Below are 21784 nucleotides of genomic sequence, written 5' to 3' on the forward strand. Positions count from 1 at the left end.
CAAAAAATAGTAACACTAAATTGAAAATATGTCAGCATATGAGACCACCACCATCCTTTAGCCCTCCCTCCTCCCAAAAAAGACATACTTTCCTCTTGCAGATAAAAAGCCTGAATTAACAGAGGCCTTGCAATGTGCCTTGAAATAAACAAATGTAGGTGCTCTCAGAGCAGTGAGCTTTTTAGGGCTCTCTGAATCCGTTCCAGACATACAGTTCTAGATACTGTCAAATGAGAGGGCCTTGACTAGATATCACAGTATGGCTTTGAAGATTTAGCTTGTAAAAAATTCCTTCCTTCCCTCTGTGAAGTCTCTTGGTGCCTTCCTGGTTCAGCAATATCTCAGTGTGCATCATTCTGTGACATCAAATATCATGGATTACCATGAGACTCAGGTATCTATAACGTTGCAATGTTCAGTGAACCAGAATATTTCAGAATTGGAAAAAAAAGATTTAAAAAGGGTTTGCACATCTATTTAACTTTACTACATATCTAACTTCTTGGGCTTACAAATTTCAGTGGCAAATGCATTCCTATTAAATAAGCTTTAAATATTAGGCATTTTCAACATCATCTAAAATTTACAAAGTTCTCTTCCAACCAATACACATCGATGCTAATTTTTAGTAGAGTTCAGTGTGACAGGAATTTTCAAATTATTATTTGCCCTGAACAATGGGAAATATTTCTAATTAGCAAATACACCTTTGTTTATTTTTCACTGCACGAATACCAAGTGGAATAGTATTATTCCTCCACACCATAGGAGCGCACACGCAACTTAAAAATTAAATGCTCTATGATTTCATACAACTATATAAGGCTTTTGCTCTGCTATTATCGGGTTTTTGAGGTATTCTATCCATGTTGCAGAGAAAATACAGAATCTTCAACTTTGTTCATGGCAGATAAATAAATGAAGGAGAAACTCATTTAAAACTGTATTTAAATTTTAAGTTTAAATGTTCATTATGTTACTGATCTTTTAAAAAAGTTTTGCTGTTTACCTTTATTAAAAACTGTACATATATTAGTGTTACATAAACCATATTGCTTGTATATAATTAGTTATAAATTAGAGAGCTTCAAAATGGAGGTACACAGTACCTGAAACTGTTACATACATAATAATACATATTTACTGGCTCTGCCAACCACCACCCTGCACAGAGTATGCAGGATACACCTCACATACAGAGCAGGACTTAGCAATTGTAATTTCTGTTCCCTGTATACAAAGTTTACTACTATGAGGACATATGGAACCAAACATTATGCTAACCAGTGGGAGTGCCATTAGTAGGATGTTGCTGTTATCAAATGTGTGCAACAAGCTGATGTAAATCTGACAAAGTCCTTACCCTGGTTGTTGCAATGCATCGCACTGGTGATCTGTATTCATCTTCCATTTTGGTCAGAGCAATGATGGTTTCAGCAATAGCATTTTTTGTCACACGGGACCAAGCTTCAGACAGGTGACCCTGTTAAAGAGGGAATTGTAGATAATTTTTCTAAAACTCATTAACGTATTACCACTTTCCTCATTAAAATATCAAGTAGAAATGAAACTGCAATTAAAGGAACTCAACGGGAAGCTAGAAATAAGGGAATTTAAAGTACAGTGGTCACAGTTAAAAAGTCAGCATTCTCCAGCAAATGCTATTCAGTTACCAGTTATTTCTTTTTCTAAGCATACAGAAAAATGGTTAGTCTCAGATATCGATGTGGTAATTATTGGCAAATGCCAACTTTGGCCTTGTCTACACTTGTGACGGCATGTAGGATATATGTAGCTCCAGGCTGCAGTGAAAGGCATCCAAACTCACATGACAGTGAAAGGTTCCAGCAGGTGACGGCAGAGGGGAAAGGCTTCAGCAGTGGCAAGGCTGCTGCCGAAGTGTTTCATTATGGTGGGGAAAGGCCCCGGCAGTCGGAGACTACGTGGCCAAGAACAGCAGTGTAGACATGGGAAGTACTGCTTGGGCTTGTAGAAAGCTGTGTATGGTATGTACCCTAGGGTTCAGGATGTAAGGTACTCTACCCACGTAAAGAGTGGCTCACTGTCTACACCAATATTTATACCTGAGCTAGCTGGGCCTGCAGTGTCTGTATTCTACACATTGCCACAAGTGTAGACCTACTCTTTGTGTAGTGCCTCAGCAGATTAAGTTCCCAAGGGTATCAGTGACATGAACTAAGAATCATCTAGAAAGCATGACAACTGGGGGGAATGGTGGATAACCCTCACTGATCTAAGAACTTGCTTTGGGAGCATAGAAGGAACTGCAATAACATTCCATCTTAGCAATAAGAGAAAGGGAAAATATAACAGGAATACTTACTAGAGGGAAGGGAGGAAAATGTAGAATGCAGCAGCCACTGTCAAATAATCACCTAACATTAACAAGGGCTACTAGGATGATCCGAGGAATGGAAATCCTGTCTTATGAAAGGAGACTCAAAGAGCTTGGCTTGTTTAGCCTAACCAAAAGAAGGCTGAGGGGAGATATGATTGCTTTTTATAAATATATCAGAGGGATAAATATCAGGGAGGGAGAGGAATTATTTAAGCTTAGTACCAATGTGGACACAAGAACAAATGGATATAAACTGGACATTAGGAAGTTTAGACTTGAAATTAGACAAAGGTTTCTAACCATTAGAGGAGTGAAGTTCTGGAACAGCCTTCCCAGGGGAGTAGTGGGGACAAAAGAAATATCTGGCTTCAAGACTAAGCTTGATAAGTTTATGGAGGGGATGGTATGATGGGATAGCCTAATTCTGGCAATTAATTGATCTTCGATTATTAGCAGGTAAATATGCCCAATGGTCTGTGATGGGATGTTAGATGGGGTGGGATCTGAGTTACTACAGAGAATTCTTTCCTGGGTGCTGGCTGGTGAGTCTTGCCCACATGCTCAGGGTTTAACTGATTGCCATATTTGGGGTCGGGAAGGAATTTTCCTCCAGGGTAGATTGGCAGAGGCCCTGGAGGTTTTTCGCCTTCCTCTGCAGCATGGGGCATGGGTCACTTGCTGGAGGATTCTCTGCACCTTGAGGTCTTTAAACCACGATTTGAGGACTTCAGTAACTCAGGCATAGGTTAGGGGTTTGTTACAGGAGTCAGTGGGTGAGATTCTGTGGCCTGCGTTGTGCAGGAGGTCAGACTAGATGATCATAATGGTCCCTTCTGACCTTAAAGTCTATGAATCTATTTTCACTGACAGATTCCTTCTTTCGATCAAGAAAAGTGCTGTCACCTCCCAGACAGAAACATATAATGCCACAAAACATTCCTGTAACTCACACTGTACTGCACTCTTAACTCTGATCTCATACTTTCATTAGAAACAGAACAACACGAATTTAAAGAGTAAACCATGTGAATAGCACAAACACACATGCATTTTTAAGAGATTGGAGTTCAATGTTTGCATTACAGTGCAAGTTCAGTTTTAGGAACAACCCTCCAAGCCTGACCCTTGAGGGCTGGGCAAAGGGCAACTTGTTTCAAGAGTCCAGGAAAGAGCAGGCCCCTCACACACAGCTCCCTCTCTGTCCAGCACAGCTGACAGTCACAGACAGAGGAAGTGTATATATGAAACTAATACATAAAACCACAATTATAAATACTCTTCAAAACTGTCTGTGTTCCATGTACAGGTGAAAGTAAAACAGTGGTGTTATGTTATTAACATTTTAAAAATTGAAAATAATACTGATGTATAAAATTATTTCATCAACGTTGTCATATGTAATGTAGACATTTACAAATCCAGTGGCTTAAAACTGATGTACTTACTTTTCATTAACAAGGAAATCATGAATTTTTGTAAAAATATAGTAACACACATTTTTCCCATCCTTAAGTACCCATTAACTAATAAAACAAATCCCATGCATTTCTATATTATAATTTATGCGCTGGAGGGGTCTGAAAAAAAGTGAAAATCTGTCTTGAAAGAAAAATAGATTTTTGAACTATCCTTAGGAAATAAAAAAGTAATTCCACTAACCTCCTAAACTCCATTCTCAATACACCAGAAATGTGAATACACCAAACTTCCCCATCTGTAATTTACATTTCTTATTTCTCTCTAAACACAGACTGACCAGGTAATTTTAACTATTTGTACTGAGGGCTTTGTTTGAAACAATGGGTTTCCCTCCATATGGCAGAAGCTATAAAAGGCACTGGAAACACCTCCATTTTGCCTCTTTCCTGCTCAAACCTCTGGACCATGGACTTATACTAATGGGAGCATTCTAACCAAGGGGACTGAGGTCCTTCCAATGATTTGGAAGCAACCAGAGACTTAAGCCAGCGGTTTATTCCATCATTGATACAAGCCTGAACCAACAACTTTGCAATTATTGTATGTATTTGATTTCTTTAACCAATTTTTAACTCTCACGTTTCTTTTTATAAATAAACCTTTAGATTTTAGTTACTAAAGGGATTAGCAACAGTGTGATTTCTGGGTAAGATCTGAGTTGTGTGGCTAGTCCTTTGGGATCAGAAGAATCTTTATTTGATTAATTTGGTTTTAAAAAATCACTCAGCTCTAAGTCTAGTGTTTTTGGTGATGATACAAGGACTGGAATGCCTAAGGAAACTGCTGTTCTGACATCTTGTTAGCAAGTGTGGTGAAACAGACGTTTACTTTTGTTACTGGTTTGGTATAGCTCATGGGAGAATTACCTCCTGTTTTGGGGTGTATCTGCCCTATTTCTCAGCAGTTTGTCCTGAATTTGGTATTCTCAGTTGTGACCCATAGAGGCACGGTTACACTACTATATCCAAGAGACTCCCAACAATAACTTCATTTATAGACAAGATGATACCTGAATATCAACACAAAGTTGACCAAGCTCTCACAAGAGCCAAAGATGCTTTTGGTATTCCATTATAAGTAATTGAAAACAGTTAGTGGCAGGCAGCATTTAAACTATTAGGACCACCATACCAGTCACCCAGCAGACGTTCTTTGAGCAAGACTCTTCTATAGTCAGAAGTCATACATGTAATACATAGTTTGCCAAAGTAATAAGGAACTGGAAATAGGGTCTTACAGTGGGAAGTGTTTGGCAACCTTAGCAATAGGTGGCTCTACTACCTTTGCCTAAAATAATTACATACAAATATATAAAAATAACATTATATTTGCAAAGTCAAACATTCAAAAATTAAAAATTCAATAATTAAACTTGCCAGTAACAGTTCAGAAGTGCTGTGCAACTAACAACTTCCTTTGAGTTCAAATGGAGTTTTGAATGCTCCTGAAAAATCAGATTCTAGGTGTCTCGCAATTGGCCATCTAACAAATGAGGAACAAAGTGAGCTGCTACTTCCAAAATGACTTATTCAACAATATACAGAAAATGTGGGCAAAGCCAGAGATAGAACCCAATTCTTATTGGTCCCAGTTCAATTCCTTAACCTAAAGACGGTCCTTTCTCTTCCTGATATCTCTATCTCTTTCACAGTGCACTGAATGAAGCAGGGTTCCTCAGGAAAAACACAGTACATGAACTGTTCAGTGATCAGAAGTGTTTCAACATCAAAGTAACACTCAGAGCATGTAAACTTACTGCTGCCATGTCCTTAATCAGCTTAATAATGATTTCTGAAATCTGTGTAGGAGTTGAGCCCTTCATCCACCAATGGCTTTCACCTCGGCGAATATAGCTGCAAAAGATAATAAATAAGATAAATTAAATTAATAAAGGTAATGCCTTAGTATATTTCACACGTAATTAAGGGAACATTACACTTATTCAGTATCCTGCTTTTTACATCAACATAGTAACACTTTATGTCAAATTAAATAGTTCTAATTGTAGGGCACAAATATTTATTTTCAGATTATAAAAGGGAGAGATAAAGAGTGTATTTTACTTTAAAATCTCTGGCTTCTGTTTGTCTTTAGCTTGACAAAATATAGCTTTTACTAACCTGGAATTGAAAATCATTGGAAGTGTAACTGTAGTAACTCCTTTGCCTGCAGCAGTGCCAGCAGTTCCAGTTATAGTGGTTCCTTTGGCTTTTAGCTGTACAGTGAGTGCTTTGGCAATGCACCCCAGGAACATGTCCAAGATACCCAGTTTATTCCAATCTCCTTTTTCCGTTGAGTGAATAATATCACTTATGTCTGCCGGTGGCAGAGACTTTACTCCTATGATACTAGCCAAGCGACTAGGGGTCACCTCTGGCAAAACACGTCTTAATAATGATGTGACCTAAGCAGACGAAAGCAACACAAATTTAAAGGAGATAGCTGAATTTTCAAAGCTATATTCAAAAGCACTTTTCACTTATTTATAAGCTATTTTGGTATGTCATTTTCATAAGAAGAGTTAATCTACTTTTTAACTTCTAAATCATCTTTCTCAGGAATTTTGTAATGTTTGTATCATACTTTGTAAATTGTAATGTGCTACATAAATTTCAAGCATAATTATTATTGCAATAAAAAGGAATATCCAAGCACCTTATGCAAATACAACTAAAAGCTGCTATACTGAAAATCTGATTACTTACACTGGAATACAGAATGCAACATAGCATATAAATTCATAATTAAGGCTTGAGACTTTCAAAAGCACTATGTGGTATACTAAGAATACTTACTAACAAGAAAGTAGGGAAATGTAAGAAGCAATAGCCAGGCACTAAATGGTCATCTTAGGGCTGACTGATGCTTGTCTGTGCAAAATGTGAAAAGCTAGCTATCAGAAATGTTTGCTGAGAAATACTCTTATTAGAGTTGGTCTAAATTTTCTCCATTTAAGTACTGAGCAGACACAAAACTGCTATTACAGGAACTCAAAAGGAAAGAAACCTAATCTGCAATTTTTGGTTCCAATTAAAGTCAACATTTTCCAGTAGAGGTCATTCAGTCGCCACAATTAGCTATTATACTAAACAAGATTTCTCCCCCAATATCTTACCTTTCATTAATTTTGTAAGTCTCTTGCCTTTGGAAAACATTCAAACCTAGACAAACTTCTACTATAAATAGTACAATAAATTTCCCTATTCTAATACAATACAGGTTTGCCTGGTTAAAATAAAAACCACAATTAAAAAAACAAAACAAAACACCAGGTTAAAACTGTAATGTTAACTTGGTCACACTGCATACAGGAAATATCTCTGTTTCTATTTTAATATACTTCTGTTTATGTTGTTAAATGTAAAGATAAAATACAAAGGATTTGCAATGTGACCAGGTTAAAATTGCTTCTGGAAACTTAACTCCTCCAATTCCTGATTTTTAAATTTTAAGCTATAAACTTTACAGCCTTAACATTGCACTGACCTAGTTTTCTGTTTTTAATTTATTTTTAAATAGAAAAATTAAAATATTGTGTTAATATTAGATGCTAAAATTTTGCTTAATATTAAATGCCAATTAATTTTTAAATCTCAGAAGTCAATGGAAGTACTATTTCTGGCTGAAGATAGTTTCTGCAAGGGTGGGTTAAGTGGGCAACACACATTTGTTTACACATGAGGGTATCCTCTTCGCAGAAACAGATCATTTTATTTTAAATAAAAGCTTGTAATATGCAGTATGATGTATTACACAGTGTAGCAAAAACAGAGAAAAGACTCCAAAAATACCAGTATCCACGTTTTCTCCTATTGCTTATAACCAGGTAACTTTTTTTGCTTGTATTTCAGTGACACAATAAAATAAAATTAACATTAAATCACATAAATTGTTCCAGCAGCAGCCACATTACTTGTGGATTTTGGCAGAAAGAAAGGGTAGTGATGATGTAAAGGGAGCAGCAATTCAGTAGGCTTTCCTAAAATTGTACAAATACTCAAAAGCAACCAGCCAATCTCTTATTCCCCTCCAAACCTAGCAAAGATTATGAAGGGGTGTACCAACCCTGCACTGGAAAGGTGAGGGTTAACAAATTGCTCTGGACCCAAGAGGCCATGCCCACTCACCCCTGCTGGGCATGCTCCCAGTGGAGGGAGCATTCAAAAGGGAGCAGCGCAACTCAGTTTGGGCTGACTAAGGAGGAGAGTGGTTGCAGCAACCTCCTGCCAGGAAGCTGCCAGGGTCGAGCCTCTTAGCTGTGCCATGGGAAGCCAGTTGTCCATGGGAACTGATGGGGACGACTTGCTGTTGTCAGTGGAGGAAACTCTAGAGACCAATCAGAGGGAAGACAAGAACCACCCCGCGTCCAACCCGAAGACGACATTAGAGGGACTGGAATAAGGGTAGGAAGGGACCCAGAGAACACGCTTGGGGGTATCGGGACTTGAACCCTGTGTCAGGGTACACTGTTTTAAAGGGCCCTGGGTCGGAACCTGGTAGAATAGGGTGGGCCCAGGTTCCCCCACCCCATGCTTGCTAGTGGGCCCTGTGATATTGCCACCAGGCAGAGCGGCCTTTGGACTCTTTCCAGTGGGTTACATTACTATGTAATATTGCCACTAGTACAAGTGGCCCTGGGACTCTCTCCAGTAGGCGATTCTACCCTGAAATAATGCCACTAGGGAAAGCAACCTTTGGACTCTGGTATATCCTGGAGTGTCTCCATTAGGCAGCGCTGTTGGCCTGGAGCACTCAACCACTCCCCAACTATGATACTGTTCTTCATTAAGAGCTGCTTGCATAGAAGATTTCAGTTTTCAAACTACAATAATTTTTGCTGTAGCTATGTCTAAAGAAGTATGGCTAGATTTTAAAATAGGAAAAGTAATGGCTCTCAGATTTAAAAAAAATTTTTTTGCTTCCTGTATTTGAATAATTTTGTAATAGTGCCGTGTGATAGCATTCTTTGTAAGTAACAACAAGCAACTGAAACAGCTATTTTTTAAATGGATTTCACTTGTTTTATGTTCACTAACAGGACCAGATAAAGGTATAGGCACTAAGAAACTACCATCTTGTAATAATTTCAGAATCAGAGCTTTCATGTTTTCTTTTTAATTAACCTTCTAGCACTCATGATTTTGGAGAAAAGCTTGAAAAAGTGACAAGTGCAACTTATGTCTGCCTGACTCTGCAAACAATCTGAAAGAATTGGCTCAGAGTGGTATGAATTCCTCTATGAATATCATGGGGTGTTAATTCCAACACTCACTGCTTCTTGCCAACACCATCCAAACAGAGTTGTGTGTGTGGCAGGAAAAGTGCCACTATCTCAGTCAGCCCTCCACCCACCTGAGCAGGTACACTCAGACACCTGGGGGGGTCCCCTGCTGCACCTCTGCCAATCTAGGAGAAAGAGGTGAAGTCTGCTGCCACTCATGTTATCCATGAGGGGAAGAGGGACCCCACTATCACTTCTGTAGCAGAAAAAAGGAGCCCCATTCTGCTGCCCCAGCCTCTCTAGAAGAGGGCAGCGTGCTGTCTGTCACTAGCACTCCAAGTTGGGGGAGGAGGTTGATGCCACAGGATTACTTCATGAGGGCAGAGCAAAGGGGGTGCAGCTGAGGGCGCTCCCTCTAATGGTGGGTGTAGGGCCCCAGATTGTCTTAATCCAATCTTGCTCACAGTTTAAAGGTTGTGTTGAACTGATGATTGTTAGAACTGCCTATTAGTTTGGGGACTTTCTTTACATAACACTTCACTTTTCTTCATGTTATTTGCACATATTTCCTGTGTGTCAGATATATCTATGTAATATAGCTGAAAAAAAAATGGAGAAAATAATCCTCTTCATATTAAAAGGGCTATTGCGCTGTATTAATCTGTACTGCACATATTTTTATATTTAAAACAAGTGATTCTCCCCCTCCTTTATGGGCCTGTCACATAACAATGCAAAAAGACTATTAGATCCCTGTGCTAATCTGGGGAGAATTTCCATTGGTGTAGATTTTGTATAAGGCAGTTCACATTGCCAAAAAAGGCTCGCATCGCAAACCTTTTGGGATGAGATGGGTGGGGATGCAGAGTGAGATCCTGAGCTATTAAGGCTTAACTGTCTTCCATATGTAGTCACACTACAAAAGTCTGCTTTTATTTTATTTGAGAATATTTCACATCTCATATTTGAGGACATTTTGAAATTGACAGTGAAAATTATACACACATTTTGTTTCATGAAAATCAGAAATGAGGCCAACTACTAAATTGAATAAAAAATCAGTTCACATACATTCAGTACTGTGAAGCACATTATGATCTAATTTTTAGCACTGGATTATTTGGCTGGAAGCACTGCAGGAGATAAGGAGTAGTTAGCACACTCACCTGTCTCTGTACCCTGGGAGAGGCAGTATGCAGTAGTGAGAAGAGATCCTGCAGTAGAGTCAGCTGCTGAGCCAGGTACTGACGACCTACATTGGAACCACTCAGTGCCAGAACCATGGACAGCAGCTCAAAGCAATAAGCATCAGAAGAGGCATCTTCATCATTAGGCTGCGAGTTGGCATTCTCCTTGCTAGAGATTGCGTGCTCCCATTCCTCACGTACGCGGGTTGCTTCCATTCGGATGGCCTGGACTATATGAGCACATACCTAACCAAACAAATGCCACACACATAGTAGCTTAGTAAGAGCTAAAAAAAAATGCAAAAACACCTTCAAGACGGCAATGTAAACCAAAAAAGCCCATAAAATTTTGATTTTTTCTATTACTCCCCCTTATAAATGCAATTAAGGATAAAGATGTACCTATAATACTGAATTTGCTGGACTCTGTTAGTCTGTGACAATATCACATAACTGTGTTTTTATTTAAAATCCAGGAAAACACACTAGAAGTCAAAAAGATACATATACCTTCCCAAAAGAGAATACCTCCTTAAAACCACTTTATAATCTCTTTTCTAACCACATATTTAAGAAATCTTAGAGACAATAAAAAACCCTTATTGTTATGTATACATACACATTATTAAATGCATATAATTTACCCAATAACGTGTTAAAAAAAGGTAAACATATTTAAAAGATTTTAAAGCTTGTAAGGCTTGGCTTTTCAAAGGTGGAAAAGGGAAACAGGAACCTAAATCTTGTTGAAATTAAATGGGAGATGGGCACTTAGTTCCTCTCAGGCTCCTTTGAAAATCTCTGCTATAATGTTTATCCCACAGAAAATGGCTAATCTTACTATGTGAAAGGAGAATTTAGTTAAATAAAAAATCTTAAGAAATTTCTTAAAGTTACCTCAGAAGCACAATAGCCACTTTTCTATGTTTGAGTAAAAAAATAAATTAAAAACAGATGAAGCTAAACAAAACCACAGATCCAAACATCCAAAGACATTGTGGATGGGGTAGTTTCAGAATCCAAATCCTGATCTCCTTGCTGGTCCCTCCCATAATCTAAGAAATCTAAATTTATTTTTTGGTGCGAGAAGGGGAAAAAGCGTTTTAAATAAGTACCTAAAATTGGCAGCTGAGACTCATCTGAAATATTGAATGAGGTATGCCAACATTACCTATTAGTAGTAAACTTTAGGACAACTTGTACTCCACTTAACTATAATTTTTAAAAGAAGGTTCATAGGATAAGATTTTATTTTTAGTTACAGTTCACTGCTAAATTTTAAAGCCAAATTATAAATCTTTAAATATGTAATTTATAATGGAAACAGAGCCTTAAGTATGGAAAATACTATTAAGGATGAAAAATACTCAAGTAAAAAAATGTTAAACAACAAAAGATTTATAATTATGCTCTTTTCCGGTAGTTACAATTTAAGGTAAACATTTAACACCTCAAGAACTGTATTACACAAACCTGTTTTTGTAAATTTGTCAGTTTGCTCCTGCTGAATATGATTCCAACCATGTGCTCTTTCAGATCTGCATCTGAAGTTGCCTTTATAAAAAGCAGAAATAACTGTTAGGATATAGATATTCAAGCCTGTCTGTAAAGGCCTATACTTTAACAATTTAGGTATATGTTTATCATTTAGCTAGTTATAGAGGTATAAAAGAAAGAATCTGTGTAAGGGCCTTCTCTCACTGTGACAATCTGAGGCCCTGTTCTTAGGCCAAAGCCTTTGGTTAAGAGGCAGCCATAAACTGAGAAGCGTGCGGTCACATCCTCACATTTCAAACTAGTCATATTGAAATAAGGCAATCTGGGGCTGTTAGGAAGGTGATGCAATCTATCACCTCCCGAAAAAGGGAAGAGCCTGGAAGATGTAAAAGGAAATGTAGTTTGATAGTTTTCTGTCTGGTAAGAACTCACCTTATCAATAGACACAGTTGGGAAACCCTTATGTCTGTATAGATGTAGTTGTGAAATCCTCACTTCTGTATTGTTTTGTATGTTTATTTGCATGGTCTCTGTCTGGTTCTGTGATTGTTTCTGTCTGCTGTATAATTAATTTTGCTGGGTGTAAACTAATTAAGGTGGTGGGATATAATTGGTTAGCTAATCATGTTACAATATGTTAGGATTGGTTAGGTAAATTTCAGTAGCATGATTGGTTAAGGTATAGCTAAGAATATTACTATATAAATTAGGGGCAAACAGGAAGTAAGTTGGGATTCGAAAATAAGGAAAAAGGAACTTGGATTAAAGCTTGCTGGAAGTTCACCCCTATAAACATCAAATTGTTTGCACCTTCGGACTTCGGGTATTGTTGCTCTCTGTTCATGTGAGAAGGACCAGGGAAGTGGGAGAGTGAAGGAATAAGCTCTCTAACAATAACATTAGATTAAGACTTTCTAAAGTATTTCTGAACTGTCGCACCAATGAATGTGGAATGCCAATCTATTGTATGCTAAAAGTGAGCAGATTTTTGTAACATACAGATGTGTAGCAAAATGTTATGTAGCCAAGATAAAGCAATTAGGAAAACTGACAAGTTGGCTGTGCTTATTTCCTTCCTGTTATGTATGTAAAATATAAAAGGTCAGAGTACAGATACATCTCCAGCAAGCTCAGACAAATGAAATTCAGTGTTCTAAGACCCACCCTTATGAATTCAACTTAATACTGATCACCAATGATCAAGTCTTTAGAAACTAATGTAACATGGACCAATTTTACAGTCTTTAATGTATTTTAAATTAAACGTCTCCAGAAGGAGAAACTCAACAATAAAAATAAAAAAAAATCCCATGATTTATAACACGGATCGGCAATCTTTGGCATGCAGCCCAGCAGGGTAAACACCCTGGCAGTCCGGGCCGGTTTGTTTACCTACTGCGTTCGCAGGTTCGGCCGATTGTGGCTTCCACTGGCCGTGGTTCGCCATCCCAGGCCAATGGGGGCTGCGGGAAGTGGCGTGGGCCGAGGGATGTGCTGGCTGTCGCTTCCCACAGCCCCCATTGGCCTGGAGCAGCGAACCACGGCCAGTGGGAGCCGCAATCGGCCGAACCTGTGGACGCGGCAGTTAAACAAACTGGCCTGGCCCGCCAGGGTGCTTACCCAGGCGTGCCGCGTGCCAAAGGTTGCCGATATCTGATTTATAATATGTAACTTGTTATGACAAAGGGAACAAAAATCAGGCAATGTACTTTTCAGGATCTACCATAAATCATCTGCAGTTAATTTAGCACTTGTGAAATGTGATGAACTGACAACACTGGAAACAGAAGTCCTGCCTTGTCACTGGGCCTTAACTGTGTTGCCACTGGGCCTTAACCCCGTTCTAGGTGAACTACTTTAAGCAGTCATAAAAAATAACTTGCTCACTGGACTAAGAGAAAATCTTTTCAAGTGGGCCTGGGCCATTTAAGAAGCATCCAATGAAAACTATACTTGTAAGTTACTAGGAACTGGGACAGCTTTGAACCAGCAATATGGTAATGAAAGATGCCAAATGCTATTATTACCAGTCACATGAGCCCATCATTTTCTATTAGTTTTAAATTCTAATATGATTTAAGTTTGCCATGATCAATAATGCATAATTCCACAATTTTCATGATTTATAAAATCATTTCCATTTTAAACAGATTTTATAGTGACAATGGAAGGATGGATGAGTGAGCAGGGGTCTTGTGGAATAAATAACAAGTAATCATGCAATTAAAGACTATGTAATAATGGTTGTATAGGTGACCTTAACTCTGGCATTTTTCTCTTTGAAATTTCCTAGACTTTTTCAAAAAGAAATAAAGATAGAACCAAATTCTCTCATATGCAACTGTAACATACCTCCTGTCATTTATCTTCAGCAGTGTTTGAACCCTGGACCTTCTACACTTCATCACAAAACTCTACCACTTCAGCAAAAGGACTAACTATAACATCTGGCAGCATGAATAAGCCGTTACCATCTCCACACCAACCATTAGGAAGAGGATGCATAGCACCCTGCAACAGATGGTTACACGTGCATGGAGTAGTCTTTTTTAAAAAGCAACAGATAGTCTTAAAGGTGCCGCACACAGGACTAACAGATGTATTGGAGCATAAGCTTTCGTGGGTGAATGCCCACTTCGTCGGATGCATGCATCCAACGAAGTGGGCATTCACCCACGAAAGCTTATGCTCCAATACATCTGTTAGTCTTAAAGGTGCCACAGGACTATCTGTTGCTTTTTACCGATCCAGACTAACACAGCTACCCCTCTGAGTCTTTTTTAAGAAAGCACAGAATTTGGCAGCATCTTAACAGATTTTTCTTAATCTTTCTGAGAGACTGTGTGGCACAGTGGATGAGACTTGGTGTGATGGAGTGTCTACCCCACCCAAGGCCTAAGTAGGAAAAAAGAGCCAATTAACCCTTTGATAGGCTGCACCTAAAGTAGAGCCAGGGCTGATAAGGCCTTATTACTGATGAAGCCTAGCTGCGTGAGGAGCTGGGACAGGCACAGAAAGAGGAAGTTGGTGATAAGAGGGGGCTGTAGGAAAGACCTTGCAGGCACTTCCTAGAGAGGAGGGGGGATGGCAACAACAAGGGGGGAGTTCTGCAGGAAGTAAGCTCTGAGATCTTTGGAATACAGACTCTTGCAAGAACCTGAGAGGGGTGAAACAGCCATAGGGAACAGAGGAAGCTCTACTGATAACCCAGAGTGGGGGCAGAGCTATAGAAGAAAGGTAGGACGGAGCCTAGGGAAACAGCAATAGTGTCTGGGATTGTGAAGACCATGTGTGCTAAACATAGGGTCCAGATTCCCCTACCAGCCCTGGGGAAAGTGGCACAGTGAGGACAGTAGACAAGATGACTGCCTAAGACCGTTTGTCCATTAGGACTTTGATACCCCAGAAAGGAAAAGCTATAATGACCTAGACAGAGTGTCAAACCATGAAGAGGGATCACCATGAGTCATGAAAAGGAAGAGAGAGAGAGATCACACGGTGAGCAAGTGAAGGAGGGGGCATTAGACTGATTGAGAACTAATCCCCAAATGACCCACAAGGAGGTGCCGCAGCAGTGAGCGGGGAATCCAGTGACACTTGGGTATGCCATATTGGAGAGCAGGGGAGAAATCCTTACCCTGTAGCCAATGAAATTTTTGTGTTGAATTCAGTAAGATGAGAATTTCATTCCTCTGTTATATTCTCAGCGTGTATAGTCTCTCAATAGAGCATGAGACCTCGTTCAATAATTAGGGCAAAAAATTATTAACACCAGTTCATAGAAGGGAATAGATCTAAAACTCTTACTTCTCCAAATTCCCAGCCCAGTACACCTGCTCATAAACGTAAGGCTATTTTGTTTGAGGAGAAGGGGGAGGAGCAGTGGAGGCAGCAGTCATGTGGTGGGTCCTATCAGGAGATTCAGCTTTGTATAGCATTCTCAAGTGAGACACTGGGAAAGGTAGTATGGATTGACTGTTGAGCAATTTTATAAGCAAGACTCAAGACAGCTCTATTGTACACAATGCAGACAGCAAACTGTGATTTTTGACAGCAGATCTTAGCCAAATTATTTTCATGGGGCAACAAATACTTCCTCAACTCCAGAATGATCCCCATTCCAAATTCCTGTTGCAAACCAATGTGATTTAGTGTTTAAAGAAAACCAGAAAAAAAAATGTATAACAGCAACCCTTTTAGGGGGAGCACCAGCAACTCCTACAATAAATAAGTAAATAGCTTTGAGTGGTTACAGTAAAAATTCAGAGACTTGATTCTTCTGCTTACTGTGATACATGTCTGACTTCCATAATTGTTAGTATGATTTGTACCAGTGATAGTCAGACCTCAGTGGTTCAGGAGCCAAATTAGCAATCAACATTACCCAAAAGAACCTCAGTAGCGTGAATTCATTTCATTTACACACACTCTCTCTCTCTATATATAGTATATTATATTATTCTCACAGCAAAATGACTGACAGAGTATTCTACAACTGGTTAATAACATAGTAAAAGCATCCTGATTAATGATTAAATCACACCGTTTTTATCCGTAATATCATGTGCTGCAAAGAGCCATAGGAGACACATTAAAGAGCCACTTGAGGCTTCTGAGCCTGTCTGAGTATCACCGATCTGTACCATTATTACTATGACTCTTTAATGAAACCTATAGCCCCAATTATGATCTATTCATCAAAAATATTAATTACACAAAATTCCATCTAATTATGTTTTTTTTTAAAATAGGCAATGGCAGCAGTATAATATTGCTGGGATGTGAAGAATACCCGGAGTAAGAAGATCAAAACAGACCGGAAAACATCTGGGACAACTTATTTCAGTAAAATAATAATAATTGTAGAACATAAATAATACATTGTGTACTTTTTCTTCTCCTTCCGGGGAAGATAGCAGTGTTTTTTCTTCTTGTTCTGGGGTTGGCTCAGCATCTCCGGAGATGAGTTTTCCAAATACCTATGAGAAGTTACAACGAAGGTTAAACAAAAGTTCAAAACTAGGCTCATATGGACATAAAACTTCTCGAGCTGACAAAATAAGGAGGGTTATGCCGTCATTCTTTGTAGTTTAAAACAGATTAACATTGCTTAGTTTTGTGTGCCATGTATTAGATTTTCTGATTGCTGGCAACAATATAGTAAAGAGAGGAGTCTGCACTGCCAGTCAGCATCAGAGAAATTTCAGCCGCTAACAACATTTGATTAAAATATGTCACTGTTTTTAAAAGTCTGTCATTCTACATTTAAAATGTCTAGCTTGCTCTCCAATTTCTGTGATATCTATCACCAACACACACGATGGTGATTCAAAATGTCTGAATTTGTATTATTTATATTCCATTAGCACCGAAAGGCTCTGATCAGGATCTTTATGCTATGTACTGTACAAACACAAATAAAGACAATCTCTCCCCTGAAAAGTTTACAGTCTAAAATGACAAGACAAACAAGAAAGAGATACAGCATATTTTTTAAATGGAGGTGTGGATAAAAGGAAGGAATGGGAAAAAACATGGGAGAGGAAGGATATAAAGTAGTATGCTGTTGGTAGTGTAAAGAAATGAGGTTCTGCAGGACGGTGGACTGGTTAAATCAAAGAAAGGCAAAAGAAACAAATTAACTGTAAATCAGTACAATGGAAAAGCTCCAGAAGGAAATTTACTTCATCAACATATTTAATCACTGTATGAAGTAGTAATTCTTCAAGTTCTTTTCTACCATAGCTAACTAGCACTCTATAACCACCGCCACACACAGAAAAAAAACACAATAGCCTTCTTTTTAAAAGGAATAAGTAATTAAATCTCAGCAGCTTTTATGTTCTCCAGTGTTTCACCATATGAGATAGTTGCAATGTCCTACCTGGGATGTAATAAGGCGGAATACTCGCAGTGTCTCAGCTTCACAGTTTCTTTGCTGAGCTACACTTGCTGAGATCTGGCCTGCAATTTTAATGCTTTCACCATCTTTCCAACCCAATACTTTCACTTGGCGAACTCTTAGCGTGTTCTCTGGGCCCTTCAATTCAATTTTGATGATGTGATTATCTCCACCAGGAAGTTCACTTGTTACCCAGCCAATGTGTCTTGAATCCAAATCAACCTGATGAACAGGAATATAAAGATGTGAATTTGAAACACAGTATCAGGCTAACTGAGTCACCTACTCCTGGTGAGTTATTGGTACAAATTATCCAGCACACACTGTAGAAACCAATTATAGCTTACGTGACACACAAATGTCTGTTCTGAATAACAAGGTTACAAATCTTTTTTATTATAAAACTATCAGTCTTCACAGGTTAAGATTTCAAAGTCTCAAATTATAAATAAAAAAAGACATGTAACTATTCATTTTCTTCTCACTTTTAAAGCCCAGTTTAAAAAAATCAGTAAAAAGTCATTTTTGTTGGTTATCCAATTGCACCACAGAGTCTACTTCATGCTCTCAGCAGCAATTTATAAATGTGTAAATCACTTTGATGTAAATAAAGTTCTTTCACCTCCTGTAAGAAAAGTAGTTGTCAAAGCACTTAATTTTTCAAATTCTGTGTCAGACAAAAAAAAAAAATATATATATATATATATAGAAACACAGGTTGAAATCCTGACCCTATTGAAGTCAGTGGCTAATCTCCCATTTACTTTAATGGAGGCAAGATTTCATCTCAAGTGTTTTGTTATTTTTTTTAAAATCACAGAAAACAGAATTTAGATTCAATTTAAAACAAGATTCAATGTTTTCTGGAGAAAAAAGTTAATGAAAAACAATAATCATTATACTGTTTGGATAAGTCATCCCACAAAAAGAAACTAACCTGACAGTAATTATAGTTCTTTGAGTTGCATAGAGTGAATAACTGTTTCTTCTTCTGAGTGCTTATCCATATATGTTTCAGAGTAGCAGCCGTGTTAGTCTGTATCCGCAAAAAGAAGAACAGGAGTACTTGTGGCACCTTAGAGACTAACAAATTTATTAGAGTGTTCCATTCTATATGCATCCGAAGAAGTGGGCTGTAGTCCACGAAAGCTTATGCTCTAATAAATTTGTTAGTCTCTAAGGTGCCACAAGTACTCCTGTTCTTCTTTATCCATATATGTATTCACTATGTCTATCAAGCAGTGATCTACATTGTAGGAGGTAAGTGCTAGGAGTCTATCTACGTAGTGATGGTTGCATGTCCCTGTAAAAATTAGCATCTGATTTGGATGTCTCCACAATAGAGTAGTGCTGGGAAAGTGTATGTACAGTTTTGAGGACCAGGTAACTGCCCAACACATGTTCTAAATGGGGGCACGTCTCAAGAAAGCAACTGTTTTTGCCTGTGCTCCAGTCGAGTGCGCTGTTGCCTGGGCTCTAGTCGAGTGAGCTGTGACCACTATAGGTGAGATAACTGTCCCACTTTACTCAGCACTGATGAGACCTCAGCTGGAATACAGCGTCCAATTCTGGGTGCCACACTTTAGGAAAGATGTGGACAAACTGGAGAGAGTCCAGAGAGCAACAAAAATAATAAAAGGGTTAGACAATCTAACCTGTGATGAAATGCTAAAAAACTGGGCATGTTTAATTTTGAGAAAAAGACTGAGAGGGGACCCCAAAGAAAGGACAAGAAGTAATGGGCTTAATCTGCAGCAACGAAGATTCAGGTTAGATATAAGGAAAACCTAACTACAAGGGTAGTTAAGCTCTGGAATAGACTTCCAGGGAGGCTGTGGAATCCCCATCAATATAGGTTTTTAAGTACAAGTTGTACAAATACCTGTCAGGGACGGTCTAGGTTTACTGGGTCTTCCCTCAAATACAGGGAAGCTGGACTTGATTACTTCTCAAGGTTCCTTTCAGCCCTACATTTCTGTGGTTCTATGATTCATTATGGCGAATAATGGTCATACTAAAAACACATTTAGCAAGAAAGGGTTTTAGATGTTGTTTACAAATGGGAGGGATGAACTAACAGTGATGCCAATAAAGAGTGAGTACCATATCCTGGCACACAGCACATCAAGGACACTATTGCCCATTAGCTAAAAAAACAAAAAGCAGGAGCCTTAAAAAGATAGATGTCTTATCTTCCACTTAGTTCAAGACTCAAAAAGAAGTTGCTTACCCATGTAACCAGTGCTTAAACAACTAGTAATATTAAAGTAACCATGCCAATTTACCTTTTTTTCTTGGAAGCTACAGAAAAGAATATAAGGCAGACATAATATGATCATGACTGCTCAAAAACAGTGTGGAAACACATTGTGGTATTCTGAAGAAACTACAAGTGACAGAGAATTCCTGCTAGGAGTTTGTTTCCATAGGAGGGAATTGCAGTAATCAAGATTCATGGTCCTGACAGCTGTTGCAAAATCACCATAGATTAATAGAGGAGCAGATTGTGCAAATTGCACAATTTAAAAAAACCCACCTCTGCACAATGTCTAAACACAAGGCTTTCTATGGAAAGGGCATTGGTCAAAAGTGATGACAATATCTTAACAAGAAAGGATGGTCTTATGGTATGAAGTTTAAAGCACACTGGCTCGCAACAGACTTCCTATGTGACTCTGACAAGCCATGAAATCTCACTATGGTTTAATTTCCCCGTATGTAAAACAGTAATAGTATTAACTTCACAGGGTGTTATAAGGCTTAATTTGTTAAATATTGTAAAGCATTTTGAGATTTATGGTAACACGTGTAAACTACTTTCACAGGTGGGCTGTGTGGTATACATACAAAGGATTATTATTTTTATCATTAACAAGACGTTATTTTTACATGCAGCAATATTTGTAATTAGTTACCTGCTTTATTCTGCAAAGATCTTCTACTGCCTTACCAGTCAAGAAAGTAATTGAAGTCACTTTATTCTGTGAAAGACAAGCAAAATCAAAAAGACAAATAAAAACCTCCACAATTAATTCTGAAAGTGAGTAGCATTATGGTAATTTCTTCCATATTAACATTACGGAGTGCCTTTTTAGAGAGACAGAATTAATGGAGTTGCACGTTTAATTTCTTAAAACACAAGATATCTGTATGTCTAAGGCAATCTGAAGTTCTCATTACATACAAAAGTAGAAACAAGAAAGTGTATAAATAAAAAAAATGGAAGTGATTTTATATTGAAAACTTAGGACAATGAAAAATTACAGAAAAGTTCCAATTAAATCTGCAAACTGTTCTTTTTGCATCACTATGTGCACTTGAAATGAGGATATATATGAAACACTGCAGACTTACAGATCTAGCACTCTGTTACATACTACATGCAAACACCCTGTGTACTCCACGGCAATGCTGCTGGATTCTGGGGTACTCCATACACCATACCAGAGCTACCGTAACAGCTTCAGATATATACCTCTACCCCGATATAACATGAATTCATATATAACGCGGTAAAGCAGCGCTCTGGGGAGGCGGGGCTGCGCACTCCGGCGGAGCAAAGCAAGTTCCATATAACGCGGTTTCACCTTTAACGCAGTAAGATTTTTTGTCTCCTGAGGACAGCATTGTATCGGGGTAGAGATGTATTAAAAAGTTGAGATTTTAAATTAATTAAATCAGAGTAGTATTCCTTGTGTCATTTAATTTTATATTAAGTTCAATGTATTTTACACAGCCCCTACATTTAAACATTCTGTGTGTTACAAATAATGTGTCAGTTTTCTGGAGAAAAAGTAGAAATTGTGGTAATAGGCCAGGAGACCATCATGATCTTCTGATATTTGGGGAGGCAAAGGATGCCATTTGGGATTGTTGGAACAAACTCTCCAAGTGGATGTTTTTGCAAAAAACGATCAGCAGGAAAACAGTTAATAATGTGGATAGCTAAATTCTAATAATTAGGTTTCAAAGTTAACAACTCACTGAAAATGAGGCTTACTGAATCACTTTACATTCCGTTTACGTTTGGAAGCTTTTCTTCATAACCAAAAAAGTTAGAAACTTAATTTCTCAAAATGAGATTTAGATTCTGGAGTAAAATTCTGAACCAAACAGGATGGCAAAAGTGGTGGGGAGGA

At 38.3% G+C, this 21784-nt stretch overlaps 1 protein-coding gene across 14 annotated transcripts in view; it reads right to left on the minus strand.

The window, feature by feature from the left end:
- Positions 1–21784, minus strand: part of MYCBP2 (MYC binding protein 2) — a 399116-nt gene that overhangs the window by 25240 nt on the left and 352092 nt on the right. For 12 of the 14 annotated variants that reach the window (XM_054011672.1, XM_054011602.1, XM_054011628.1 and 9 more), the window contains 8 exons: positions 20561–20626; positions 17628–17867; positions 16624–16722; positions 11720–11800; positions 10226–10492; positions 5959–6242; positions 5595–5691; positions 1364–1483 (listed from right to left, as the gene is read on the minus strand). In XM_054011672.1, coding sequence (XP_053867647.1) covers positions 1364–1483; positions 5595–5691; positions 5959–6242; positions 10226–10492; positions 11720–11800; positions 16624–16722; positions 17628–17867; positions 20561–20626 — 1254 coding nt within the window. The remainder of the gene's footprint in view (positions 1–1363; positions 1484–5594; positions 5692–5958; positions 6243–10225; positions 10493–11719; positions 11801–16623; positions 16723–17627; positions 17868–20560; positions 20627–21784) is intronic. The other 2 variants (XM_054011707.1, XM_054011593.1) reach the window with 1 other exon arrangement.

Source organism: Malaclemys terrapin, chromosome 1 (genome assembly GCF_027887155.1).
Source record: "Malaclemys terrapin pileata isolate rMalTer1 chromosome 1, rMalTer1.hap1, whole genome shotgun sequence".
Lineage (NCBI taxonomy): Eukaryota > Metazoa > Chordata > Testudines > Emydidae > Malaclemys > Malaclemys terrapin.